Source organism: Lactuca virosa, chromosome 3 (genome assembly GCF_052849685.1).
Source record: "Lactuca virosa cultivar CGN04683 chromosome 3, Lactuca_virosa_CGN04683_v6, whole genome shotgun sequence".
Taxonomy (NCBI): Eukaryota; Viridiplantae; Streptophyta; class Magnoliopsida; order Asterales; family Asteraceae; genus Lactuca; species Lactuca virosa.
In genome coordinates this window covers 401,527,990-401,541,951 of record NC_136428.1, presented here as the reverse complement: position 1 = coordinate 401,541,951, position 13,962 = coordinate 401,527,990, and the positions used below count along the sequence as shown (strand labels likewise).

The 13,962-nt window shown below is 42.8% G+C and overlaps 1 protein-coding gene across 1 annotated transcript; it reads left to right on the top strand.

Moving 5' to 3' along the window:
- Positions 1-11,316: 11,316 nt before the first annotated feature.
- LOC145167752 (pectinesterase 2-like) lies at positions 11,317-13,301 on the top strand. The gene is made up of 2 exons (XM_079086987.1): positions 11,317-12,274; positions 12,397-13,301. Exons 1-2 carry the CDS (start codon positions 11,413-11,415, stop codon positions 13,071-13,073), a joined length of 1,539 nt encoding a protein of 512 aa, XP_078943113.1. The 5' UTR covers positions 11,317-11,412; the 3' UTR covers positions 13,074-13,301.
- The last annotated feature ends 661 nt before the right edge of the window (positions 13,302-13,962 follow it).

Below are 13,962 nucleotides of genomic sequence, written 5' to 3'. Positions count from 1 at the left end.
CCGATGCCGAATAGGGTTCGATGTCGGGTGGGGCCCGATGCCGGGCAGGGCCTGATGCCGGGATAGCCGATGTCGAGCTTGACTCGATGTAGCAGGGGCGGCGCCCAGGATATGTTATGTGTTATGTGTATGGTGTGGTAGCTGGGGAGAATCATTAAGCTTCGTGCATACGGTTTTCAGTTTTGGTTTCAGGTACTTCCACTAGCAAGGGGGAAGACCTCGGGATGATTGCATGACACACACCACAGTTTCAGTCTGGGATCGTTTAGTCTCTGATATTTTCTCATATGATTTGATACAGTTTTTAACATGATGTATGAGATACATGATTCATGATTTTCTTCTTATGATGTTGGATGATTGTGGTTTTATTAATGATTTTAAAAAAGAAATTTTTGGCCTATATTTTTGGGACGTTTCAAGTTGGTATCAGATCCTTCGTTTGAGGGATTCGGGCACACTCTCGGGTGTGTCTGAACTCAAACTAAGGAATAGGTATGAAAAATTTTCAAAAGAAAATCATTTTATAAAAGAACTTTGAAATAGAGAAAAAGGGTGTGGTTCATGCAATCAGCCGAGCTCAAGTAAGTGCTCCCAAATTACCCATACAAGTTTATGCTATGTTATGATTATTAGCTTTATGAGAACAACATGCTAGATTAGGACTAAGGATCTAGGAAGGATGCCTTATGTGCCTATTATATGTGTTTATTAGCTTTATGAGAATTGCATGCTAGTTTAGGACTAAGGATCTAGGAAGGATGCCTTATGTGCCTGTTATACGTATCTCAGCTTTATGAACTGCATGCTAGTACAAATTAGTCAGGGATATCCTGGAAGAGATATGCTTGATTATGTTTAGTCGATGCTCGAATGCTGCTTGCTTTGTGCTTTGAGGAGTCTTAGTTAAATTTTACTAATTAGTAAATAAATATGTTACGTTACATATTGCGAGGATTAAATAATTTCAGAAGGTTAGGTCTAGCTCTATTGCGCAGCTCTTGTTTGAGTCCAACCATTGTAGGGTAGGATCTCTCATTCGAAGAATTATCTAGTCTTAGTAATATGTAATAATATTCACGAGCTAGTTAGGGGGAGGTAGCATGGACTTCTTATGCAGCTGATAGCGGAGAGTGGGTTGGTTATTACCCTAGGGCAAGCCTAGGAAGAGTTTAGTATGAGATCACCAATATTAGTAGTAGAAGGGACTTGGTGGAGTCGAGGCAGTTCTTGAGGAAAGTACGGATAGATGTGGAAGGTAGTATGGGCCCATACTACTGAATGCAGAGGATCCGTACTCGAATCAGGAAAGGCTGAGATGAATCCAGGGAACTTGTAGTATGTTAGATCCCTCGAGATTTGATGAATATACTGATGTTTGTTATGATATGGTGGTTCTACGTCCTAGACCGACGGGCACTTCAGGAGAGGGATCAGGCTCGGGCTCTGGATCCGAGCAGATGGATGAGTAGACGAGGGACTTTCGTTCGTCGGAGGTTACACGCAGCATTCTAGTGCAGACTCCTGTGATCTTTGGATCGGTCAAGGAGGGTATTTTAGAGCTTCTGGATGAGAAGCTGAGCACTTTTCGTACTGAGATAGCGGACAGGATGGGGTCGCGCACATTGACTTTCCGGGAGTTCAGGGCGTGTGGAGCTCCCGACTATCATGGGGCGCGGGACCCTATTGCTAGTAGTAGGTGGTTGGCTGATGTCGCCAACGCGTTCCACAACATCAGATCTCCCGAGGGGGAAAAGGTTAGACTAGCGTCCTGTATTCTTAAGGACCGGGCACGTGACTGGTGGGAGGAGGTTGGGAGAGCCATTGGGGATGATACAGTGATGGATGCTATGACCTGGAGTGATTTCTCGGCCAAGTTCAGGGCCGAGTTTGCACCCGTGATCGAGGTGCAATAGTTAGCGAGGGAGTTCCAGGATCTCGAGCAGACTACTGAGACTGTGGCGGAGATCACCGCCAAGTTCAGGGGGAGGGCCCTTCTTGTTCCGCAGTACGTGGTGGATGAGGAGATGAAAAAGGCCCGATATCACGAGAGGTTGAGTAGCGACATACAGCAGTCTGTGAGCCGTTCCAGCTGCAAGACGCTGAAAGATATGATTGTGAGAGCTCGGGAGAGGGAGCTAGACTTGGAGATGGAGAGGAAGAGGAAACCCGAGGGGGTGTAGACAACGAGTGCGGGAAAAAAGCCCAAGGTGTCAGATCACAGATCGAGGAGCCAGCAGGGCCGTAGCCGGTGTGGTAAGTACGGCAAGATGCACGAGGGGGCGTGCAGGGCGGGGAGTTCAGGCTGCTTCAAGTGCGGCCGAACAAGTCATATGAGTAAGGATTGTACAGCTACCACCACCACCATAGTAGTTCCATATCTGATTTGCTTCCATTACAATCAGAGGGGCCACAAGAAGGCCCAGTGTCCGAGTTTAGCAGCAGCGGGACAGGTGGCACCCGCTCCTTCCATGATGAGGATTACAGATGCTTGTCAGGGCCGGGCTGAGGCGTCCACAGCGAGGAGCAGGGCTTTTCAGCTGACTGCAGAGGAGGCACGTGCAGCTCCCGATGTTGTGACGAGAATGTATTCTCTCCTTATCTCTTTATTTATATTGATTGTCGCTCATGTTTTATGTGTTTGTTTATAGGATCGTTCCTAGTGAACGGTATATCAGCTTTGGTACTATTTGACTTGGGGGCTACTCGATCTTTTGTGTCGCTCGCACTTAGCAAGCGATTTAGTAGAACTCTGGGGGAGCTGGATTGCCCACTTGATGTAGAGATAGCCGATGATAGGACCGTCAGGGTTGCGAGGGTTCATAGTGGATGTACGCTACGGTTATTTAATCAGCTGTTTTCAGTGGATCTGGTTCCTATTCCCCTGCATGGGAATAAAGTCATAGTGGGCATGGATTGGTTGAGCTCCAATGGGGCAGTGATTGACTGTGAGCAGCATTTAGTGAGGGTTCGTACTCCTAGTGGGGGAGAGCTAGTGATTCAGGGCGAGAGGCCACAACATGGACCGATCTTATGTTTAGCAGCGAGGATGAGGCGCCACCTCCAGCAGGGTTCCGCTGGATACGTCGCCTATATCATGGATACTCGGGATAAGGGTAAGGCGACCATTGATGATGTACTGGTAGTGCGTGAGTACCCGGATATATTCCCAGAGGATTTACCTGGGGTACCTCCGGAGAGACATGTTGAGTTTAGGATTGACCTAGTTCCTGGTGCGGCTCCGATAGCCAAGGCACCATATCAGTTGGCTCCTCCCGAGATGTAGGAGTTGTCTATGTAGTTGTAGGATTTTCTAGGCAAGGGTTTCATCAGGCCAAGCAGTTCACCATGGGGAGCCCCGATCCTGTTTGTGAAGAAGTAGGACGGGTCACATCGCATGTGTATTGATTAACGGGAGGTGAATAAGGTAACGGTGAAGAACCGTTACCTACTCCCGAGGATAGATGATTTGTTTGATCAGCTGCAGGGAGCATCTTGGTTCTCCAAGATTGATCTACGGTTAGGTTATCACCAGATGCGAGTCATGGATGATGATGTGCAGAAGATAGCTTTTACGACTCGGTATGGTCATTATGAGTTTGTGGTGATGCCGTTTGGGCTCACCAATGCTCCAGCCGCGTTCATGGACCTCATGAACCGCGTGTGAAGACCGATGCTGGATCGGTCTGTAATAGTCTTCATTGATGACATCTTGGTTTACTCCAAGACTTAGGAGCAGCACGAGGAGCACCTGAGGGAGGTCCAAGAGACACTGAGGAGGGAGAGACTGTATGCGAAGTTCTCCAAGTGTGAGTTCTGGTTGCGCGAGGGGCAGTTCCTTGGGCATCTTGTCAACCAGAAGGGTATTTTGGTTGATCCGGCCAAGATAGATGGGGTATTCAGTGGGAGATTCCGAGGTCTCTAACCCAGATTCGGAGTTTTCTGGGTCTGGCAGGGTACTACAGGAGGTTTATTCAGGACTTCTCCAAGATTGCAGTCCCGTTGACACGACTGACCAAGAAGTCGGTAGTTTTTCGTTGGGGACCTGAGCAGCAGGCAACCTTTGAGACGCTCAGGCAGTGATTGTGCGAGGCACCGATTCTCACTCTGCCAGAGGGTGTAGATGACTTCGTAGTTTACTGTGATGCTTCGATCACAGGCATGGGAGCAGTGTTGATGCAGTGGGGTCATGTCATAGCTTATGCCTCGAGACAGTTGAAGCCTCACGAGGCTAACTATCCGATGCACGATTTAGAGTTGGGGGCAGTGGTATTCGCCCTCAAGATTTGGTGGACATACCTCTGTGGGGTCCGGTGTACCATATACATGGATCACAAGAGTTTGAGGTACCTCATGGATCAGCCGAATCTGAACATGAGACAGCGTCGGTGGTTAGATGTGGTGAAGGACTACGATTGTGAGATCCTTTACCACCCGGACAAGGCCAACGTAGAGGCCGATGCCCTGAGCCGCAAGGCAGTAACGGCCCCGATCCGAGACATCTGTCTGAGGATGACAGTGGTTACTCCACTATTGGATCATATTAGAGAGGCGCAGGTCGAGGGACTGAAGGAGGAGCGTCAGAAGTATGAATAAGAGCTATGTGTTGGATTAATGTCTAAGTCCATAACTATAATTGGTAAGACTTGACCCGACCCGGCATGGTCCATTTGGGTTGCATGGCATCATGCATTTGGATAGACTATAATGAGAGAAATAACACTTAAGGTTGGTTAATATATTATAAGTTCTAATATATTAATAAGGTTATTTAATTAGTATTGATCAAGAATTAATTTGGAATTAATTAAGTGATCAAAAGGAGACTAATTAAATATATGGGTTGATTGTGTAAATCATTCATTCTTATATATGTGGGCTTGTGATCCAAGATTCCTTATGTTGGACTAAGTCCATGGGGTGACCCATGGATACTCCATGGAGGTTAAAATCCATGGAGCATAAGGAATGGGTAAAGTTATGAGTTACATGGTGTAACCCTAATAGCCACCATATAAAAGAATCCCATGGCTCAAGAAATCGTGCACTAATGTGTGAGTGTGAGGGCTAGACGATTTCAAGGAGTGTTCAAGTTTCTCTCAAGTTATTCCAAGTGTATTTGGTGTTGTGTGAACCATTTGAGGTGTTACACTTGGGGCACTAGGCACTCAAGCTTCATGAAGACATTCTACATCAAAGAGGTATGTATTCTATCTTGTTATATTTATTATTTTGTATGCTAGATTAGGATAATGCCTTGGATGTTCATAATTGTATGTATAATAGAGAAAACATAGATCCAAGGTATTTAGGGTTGCATGTACACTTAGGAGTGTTAGAATGCTCATAACCCAACAAGAAGTTAGCCGAGATTTATGTTCGAGAGGTAGTGGCACATCATGGAGTGCCTGTCTCGGTGGTGTCAGACCAAGATGTTCGTTTTACTTCCAGATTCTGGAAGCAGTTTCACGAGGAGATGGGTACTCGTCTCCACTTCAGCACCGCTTTCCATCCCCAGACAGACGGGCTGAGTGAGAGGACGATTCAGACTCTCGAGGACATGCTGCGCGCATGCGTGTTAGATTTCGGTGGCAGTTGGGATACGTATCTTCTGTTAGCGGAATTTTCGTGTAACAACAGTTACCATGCCAACATAGACCGACCTCCCTTTGAGATGCTCTATGGGAGGAAGTGTAGGACCATATCTGTTGGGGTGAGGTCGGTCAAATAGTTATGGGGAATACAGAGGTGGTACTCAAAACTACAGAGCGGATCCGGCAGGTCCGGAGCAGGCTCCAGACTGCTCAGAGTCGGTAAAAGAGCTACGTCGATAAGCGACGTTCAGACTTGGAGTTCCAGGTGGGCGATATGGTCCGCCTGAAGGTGTCACCTTGGAAGGGTGTTATCAGGTTCCGGACGCGGGGAAAGTTGGGCCCCAGGTTCACAGGTCCGTTTAGGGTGTTGGCCCGGGTGGGTCAGGTTGCTTACCGGTTAGATCTTCCAGCAGACCTTAGCCTGATCAACAACACTTTCCACGTTTCTCAGTTGCAGAAATGCTTAGTGGATGATTCAGCAATGGTACCCTTTGAGGATATTCAGGTTGATGACAGCTTGAACTACATCGAGCGACCCGTAGCTATCCTCGAAAGGAAGTTGAAGGATTTGAGGAACAAGAGAGTGGAGTTGGTGAAGGTGCAATGGCAGCACCGCAAGGGTTCGGAGTGGACTTGGGAGCCCGAGGAGGAGATGAGGGAGCACTACCCAGAGTTGTTTTCAGATTCAGCAGACTTCGAGGATGAAGTCTAAGACAAGTGGGGGAGAATTGTAACGCCTGGTTCCTGCTACGCAATTAACCTTCTTAGTCATTTAATTTTGAACGGCTACTCGACGAGTTGGTAGCCCTAAGTCGTCGAGTAGAAGGCAGATTAGACGCAATTTTTTAATGAGCTACTCGACGAGTCGATGCCCCGACTCGACGAGTAGGCCAGGCTGGATGAAACCCTAATCTTTGGGGTTTGCACCCTATTTAAGCAACATAACAGGCCTCCACCCCAGCCTCCACCGCCTCTACATCCCACTCTCGAAACCCTAAGCAACTATTGAGTGTTATTAAGCTTTTCTTGCCGTTTTGTGTGATTTGAAGTTAGAAGGAGGAATGAAAGGCTAGAAGATCCAAGGAGAAGGCAGAAGATCTGGTGTTTGTGTTGCATTTCAGAGCTTTTGGAGGTATAAAGCTTGTACCTTGGTTTCTTTCCACTTAGATCCTCATTTAAGTTGTTTATTATCATTTTGGGCCATTTCGAAGGTCATTTCCGAGTTGAGAGCTTTTGGGGACGTAAGGACTTTAGATCTAGGCACTCTTGAGCTCCAGAAGCTCAAAGTTGCCACCTTTATTCAGCCATGTCCCCATTCTATGCATTAGGTCTTCATTTTTAGTTTGGTTTTGGTGTTCTAGCTCCATAACATCATGCATGCACATAAAGTTAGCAACTTTACGTGCAAGGCTAGCCTAAGGTGTCCATATCGATAAGTTGGAAGCACTGGAATGGATTAGAGTCGACTGAATGGAGATGTCACAAGGAGGACTCGACGAGTTGTTCTTGGACTCGGCGAGTCGAGTCGTGAACCCTAACTCCTTTTATGGTTATGAGTGAAACCACTGAGTTTAGGAGATGACTCAGTGAGTTGTACAAGATTAGGACTCGGAAGTTGAAGAACTCGACGAGTCCAAGGAGGGAATCGACGAGTTGGAGTCGATATGTCCCGGTGTTATGACAGGAAGGACTCGACGAGTCTGTGAAGGGACTCGACGAGTTGACTTAGTTGACCACGGGTCTGAATTGTTCATGTACTCGTTGACTTGGGAGAAGACTCGATGAGTTGGGTTGACTGGGAGTTGACTTTGACTTTGAATTTCACTTTGACCAGGGGTAAAAAGGTGATTTTACCCTAAAAGAGGATTAGCAGATTCTGATTAAGTGTTATATTGGAATTGATAGCCGGGTAGTCATCGGAGCAGCAGACAGGGATTTCTCAGTCGAGTTTTCAGCAGTCAGTCTTGCGAGGTGAGTTTTCTCTAGTAGGAAAGGGTCTAAGGCGCCAAGGCCGACCCGTTTAGATAGTAATAGTTCCGGACCACGGTTCGATGCCGGGAGAGGCCCGAAGTAGGGATATATGTGTTCCGGATCTCGATCCGATGCTGGGGTGGTCCCCGAGGAATGTTCGTATGCTTGTATACTTGATGTCTTTGTCATTCTTGCATGTGTTTGTTATGTGTTATGTGTCCCGGGCTTAGGTCTGATGCCGGGGCGGTTCCCGAGCAATGTTAGTATGTTCCGGATCTCGGTCCGATGTCGGGTGGGGCCCGAGGGATGTTTTCATGCTAGAGTTATATGTTTATGTTATATGATGTTAATATGTATATGTATGCCGAGATCTGCTCGATGCGGAGCGGGGCTCGATGCCGGGCGGGGCCCGATGCTGAATAGGGTTCGATGCCGGGCGGGACCCGATGTCGGGATAGCCGATGCCGAGCTTGACTCGATGTAGCAGGGGCGGGGCCCAGGATATGTTATGTGTTATGTGTATGGTATGTGGTAGTTGGGGAGACTCACTAAGCTTCGTGCTTATGTTTTTCAGTTTTGGGTTCAGGTACTTCCACTAGCAAGGGGAAGGGCTCCGGATGATCGCATGGCACACACCACAGTTTCAGTCTGGGATCATTTAGACTCTGATATTTTCTTATATGATTTGATACAGTTTTTGACATGATGTTTGAGATACATGATTCATGATTTTCTTCTTATGATGTTGGATGATTGTGATTTTATTAATGATTTTAAAAAGAAATTTTTGGCCTATATTTTTGGGAAGTTTCAATCAAAGATTTTTCCTTTCAATAGATTGCGCAATATTTAAAACTTTTGGATCTACAAGCTCCCTTCCAGGTGGTGATTCTTCAACAAGCTCCAAGCTCTTCAAAGTGCACAATAATACTCCAAGATCCTTCATAATGGCTTAAATGCTCCAAGATAAAGGCTAAGGGTCTACTTTTAAGGTTTAGGAGGCTTAGAGGCTGATAAAAGACGAGGCTCATGAAGGACATTAGGTTTAAATAGGGCCAAGGACAAAAAATCAGGGTTTCATGGCTAAAGGGAGTATGCCCCGCGTACCCCTTAGTACGCTCGACATAATCAAAGATCACCCGCGACCATTTAACTCGGTATGCCCCGCGTACACATCTAGTATGCCCCGTGTACTAGATGGCCCTCAAAACTCCAAATCTTCATTCGACTCTAACTCCTTCGTTCTAAGTCCGTTTCCAACGAACTTTATATCCACGTAAAGGTGACGAGAAGTCCCATGCTTCTAACAACTCACCAATGCCTTACGACTACCCGAACAAGAACCCAAAATTCATAAAGGCCCGAACCAACAAATTACGATTATATCCTTAGGCTCCGAATTGCCATCAAACACTCATATCACTTAAACTTTAACACCCACATCCAAAAGGGGCCAAATCCTTTCTTCCCCAAAGCCCTAAGCCTTATGATAATTGATGATCGGGCCACAGCCCCCAAAAATGAAGCAATTCAAAACCGAGTGTTACAGGTAATAATAGTTTTTTTCCTTTAAATTTTGAATTTTTGAACAATGAGTGATAAATGACTGAGCTTTTCTTTATTTTTCTGTAAAAATTAAACAATTAACAATAAATCCTTAACAACCCATTTAGCACTTTCTAAACATATTAATACATTAAACTCAGTAGCATATATTCATTAAGCATTTTCTAAAAATATTAATAAATTTCATACATATCTAATAACATCAAGCAAATAATAACATCATTAAAGCTTTAACAATTAAGTCCTTAACAACTAGGTCTTTAACAAATTATTTAGCACTTTTTGAGCTTAGTCATACATTAAATTAGAAGCATGTATTCATTAAGCATTTCTCAATTACATTAATCACTTTCAAAGCATATTTAACATGAAATTAGAACCATTCTTGATTAAACACTTTCCAGTTAAGCATATTAAGCCAAATCGGTAGCTAATTAACAAGATTAAGAACTTGAAGGTGGCGGTGTTCGTTAGGAAGTCGTTGGCGGTCTGATATGTATGATAGGTGGGAGCTAGGGGTGATGGTTGTTGTTGGTGATGCTCCTTGATGTTAATCTTCGTTAGAGATAGACATAAATTTGTTGTAATCGAAGATAGATAATGGAGGATGGTGGTTTAAGCCGATGGTGGTTGAAACTGGCGGTGACAAGTGGTAGTCAGGGTGGTTATCGGTGACGTCGAAGTGTTCCTCGGAATAAATCACCGGAAAAAGATGCTCGAAATCTAGTAATCTGGAAAAGAGGGGAATAGAAGATCTAATGGAAGAAGGTTTTAGTGGTGACACCAGTAATTACTAGCGACAAATTGGTCAATTAGGAGGCATTGAAGATTACAATATTTATAAATAAAATTACAATTTTTAGATAAATGGTCCAGAATATAGTGTTTTTTTTTTCTTTAAATCCAATGCTTTTAGATGGTCGCTATTGATGCTTTAAATACCGATTTGAAAAAATATATATTTTTTATCATCTGCCGGCGGATTTATAAGGCTGGTGGGTGTGGGCAACATGTTATCACACCCCAAAGTTGTCACCTCACCAGCCATGTCAAAATGGTGATATAACACAAATTGGAGGAAATTGACAACATGTTATAACATGAAGTGAGGATGATGTTCTTATGTTATAACATCGTGTTAAGAAGAGAGAGAGAGATAAAGAGATAAATATGTGCAACCAATGAGAGGAAAGAAAGACTCTTGTTACAGTATATTATCACGATAACATCTCTTAATATAACACCAAATAACATACGGTGTTCCTCATGTTATGACGCCGTTATTTGATGCCACATAGGCATAACGCCTCTCCGTGCACTTTAAGTACGAAAAAAATGTATCAGTATAAGATTTATCTATCTATTGAGCGATACGTTCATAATTTATTTTGCTTTTGTTGACATATATGGTAGTAATACGTTTGAAAATGAAACGCTTGCCTTAATTTTCCACCAAACCCTATGAAATGAAGGAAGCTACATGTAAAAAGCCTATTTCTAGACCTTGCTTGTGGAATAAAATTAATATTCCAGAATATTAATGTGACATAACGAAATCATGGCAGATAATTTCTATTTCTAACATACGATAATAAGAAATAGTACTTTTTTAACTCATACAAAAACAACAATACCGAAATGTTCTATCATATGATAGAGTGACATCGATCTCATTCACACTATTTAATTATATTAAATAGAACTCAATGTGATGCAATGCAATTATTTGGGCACACCAATTTCTCTGCCATGCACGCCTTCTTGAGACCATTTCATCTAGTGGATACAAAAAATTACAGAATCGTAGACTACATATACATGATATACTAGTTTAAAGTTTAAGAAATTGTCTATTCGTTTTTCATATCATAATTCTATTGCAGATATCACGGTTGGTTGTCTACAACATCGGTGAGTAAGAGAAATACGCATGTAAGGCAGCTGTTTACAGTTGGGTTATGATAAAGTAGATATTTAGTTCCAAATGCAAAAGCAGCCACTTGTTTTAGACTGGATTAATTGATGAATGTGACTTGTGTGCATGTGAAAGCCTTGTCTTGTTCTATTTTCTTTGACAATGGGTACTCGAACCCGTATATACATATTTGGCCAAATGATTAGATACTACGTTACAGAAAGTAACGAATCTGACTAGTTAGGAAGGTAGAGCCGTTAGGTTATATACCACTTCTATATAAAGTAGTCCTTTGCATGCAAAGACTCCGCACAACAAAAACTAGCTCTTAAACATTTCTCTCCCCTACGAACTTGCTTTCTTAACATGACAATATTTTCAGTTTTCGCAATCTTGATTTTTTCTTTGTTCCTTCTTGTCTCTCCAGGGGTGCATGGCTTGACCGAATCTGAAATAAGATCATGGTGCAGCCAAACACCTCATCCCGACTCTTGCGAGTACCTCTTCGCCGGTAAACCGAATTTAGGCCCGATAAAGCAAAAACCTGATTTCATCAACGCGATATTGAAACTCACCCTAGAGAAAGCTTCAAATGCCGAGGTGAATACTCGATCGCTTGGAGGGAAATGCCGCAACAAGCATGAAAAGGCTGCATGGCAAGATTGCCTAGAGCTTTACGAAACCACTGTTCATAGGATCAACATGACTATTGATCCTCAAAGGAAGTGTAGCCAGGTTGAAAGGCAGACCTGGCTTAGCACAGCTCTTACGAATCTCGAGACCTGTAAGACAGGATTCGAGGAGGTGGGTAGCGGTGAATACTTGTTACCATTAATGAACAATAATTTATCCGCCTTAATTAGCAATACATTGGCAATGAACAAAGGAGGATCTACACAAAACTACGAGCCTAGATATCGGAAAGGTTTTCCTACTTGGGTAAAGCCCGGTGATCGGAAGCTATTACAATCATCAAACCCCGCTCCAAACGCTAACATTGTGGTGGCTCAAGACGGTTCTAGTGGTTATAAGACCATCGGAGCTGCTATAGCGGCTGCAAAGTCAGGGTATGTTATATATGTTAAAGAAGGCACTTACAATGAAATAGTTCAGATTGGATCCAAATTGAACAACATAATGCTAGTAGGAGATGGGATTGGAAAAACTATCATAAGCGGTAGTAAAAGTGCTGGAGGAGGTGCTACCTCTTTTAGTTCAGCTACCTTCGGTAAGCACACCAAAATTTAACTTTTTAATCTATTTTTCCACATGTTTACACACTTAAAAGTCTATAGAACTTTATTTGATGTAACGTTTCACCTAATAATAAATATTGCTTCAATAATATAGCAATTGTAGGAGATGGATTTATCGGTCGTGGTATCACTATTAGAAACACAGCAGGGCCACAAAACCATCAGGCGGTGGCCCTTCGTAGTGCTTCTGATCTATCGGTGTTCTATCAATGCAGCTTTGAAGGCTACCAAGATACACTCTACGTTCTCTCGAACAGACAGTTTTATAAAGAATGTAACGTATATGGCACTGTTGATTTTATTTTTGGCAACGCTGCTGTGGTATTACAAAACTGCAACCTATATGCCCGTAACCCTCCTAACAAGATAAACACTTTGACAGCACAAGGTCGGACTGACCCAAATCAAAACACGGGAATTTCGATCCATGATTCTCGTGTCGCGGCTGCTTCAAGCCTAAGTGGGGTTAAAACTTATCTTGGTAGACCGTGGAAGGAATATTCGAGGACTGTTTACCTCAAAACGTACCTTGATAGTATAGTGAACCCAGCGGGTTGGTATCCTTGGAGTGGTAATTTCGCGCTTAATACGTTGTATTATGGAGAGTATATGAACACGGGCCCTGGTTCATCGACTGCTAATAGGGTAAAATGGAAAGGCTACCATGTTATCACAAGCGCCACAGAGGCGTCAAAGTTCGACGTCCAGAATTTCATCAGCGGTGGATCTTGGTTGCCGCCAACCGGCGTTCCCTTCACTTCTGGCCTTTAAGCAAATGATTGATCTATTTTGAATTGATTACTACTTAAATTTCTAGTGTGTACTTCTCAAGTATTTACCAATCACAGTGGTAAATATAAGTAAAAAATAGTTTTATTTTTTTAAATAAAGGTCAAGTGTAGGCCCAACAGAGTGGGGTCACCGCCCCCTCTAAATTTGTATGTAGGGTGCTATGCTATTGTATTTTTTTTCTTAATTACATATAATTTTTATATGATATTAATATGATTTGATATAGTATATATAACCATTTTTTTCTGAATTACATATAATTTTTATATGATATTAATAATGATTTGATATAGTATATTACCTTGTCAATACTAAAAGATAAGGTCATCCACAATGGAAATTGTATGAAGGTTTAATAAAATAAATGTGAATATAATATAGATGAAAGAAAGTGTGGAGTTGAATGGCGGCAATACAATTTTAATTAAAATTTATGAAATTTTTAAGAATTTAAGTGAATGTGTAAATTCTCTTTCCTAATTGTCATTCTATACAATTCGGTTTAATGTATTGGAGATGGATTAAGTAAGAAAGAAGAAAATAGAGAGATATCTAAAAACAGTGAATTGATCCTTTAATATCTTCTTTTTTTTGAGCGGCTAATAAATATAAATCTTCTCTGCCTGGGATTGAACCCAGAACCTCGAAGATAGTAATTAGATTAGAACCTCCATTTTAACCAAGTGGGTTAGCCCCAACTTTTTGATCGTTTAATATCTATTTAACAAAATTGGTAGACACGATAGATTGTAAAGAATAAAAAAAGTCAACATTTAACTATATGGTTAGGCTAGAGGAACTATATAGTTAGGCCAGAGGGAGTGGTGCGACACTTGTTATGATCCATGTAAACGTCACATCAGATTTG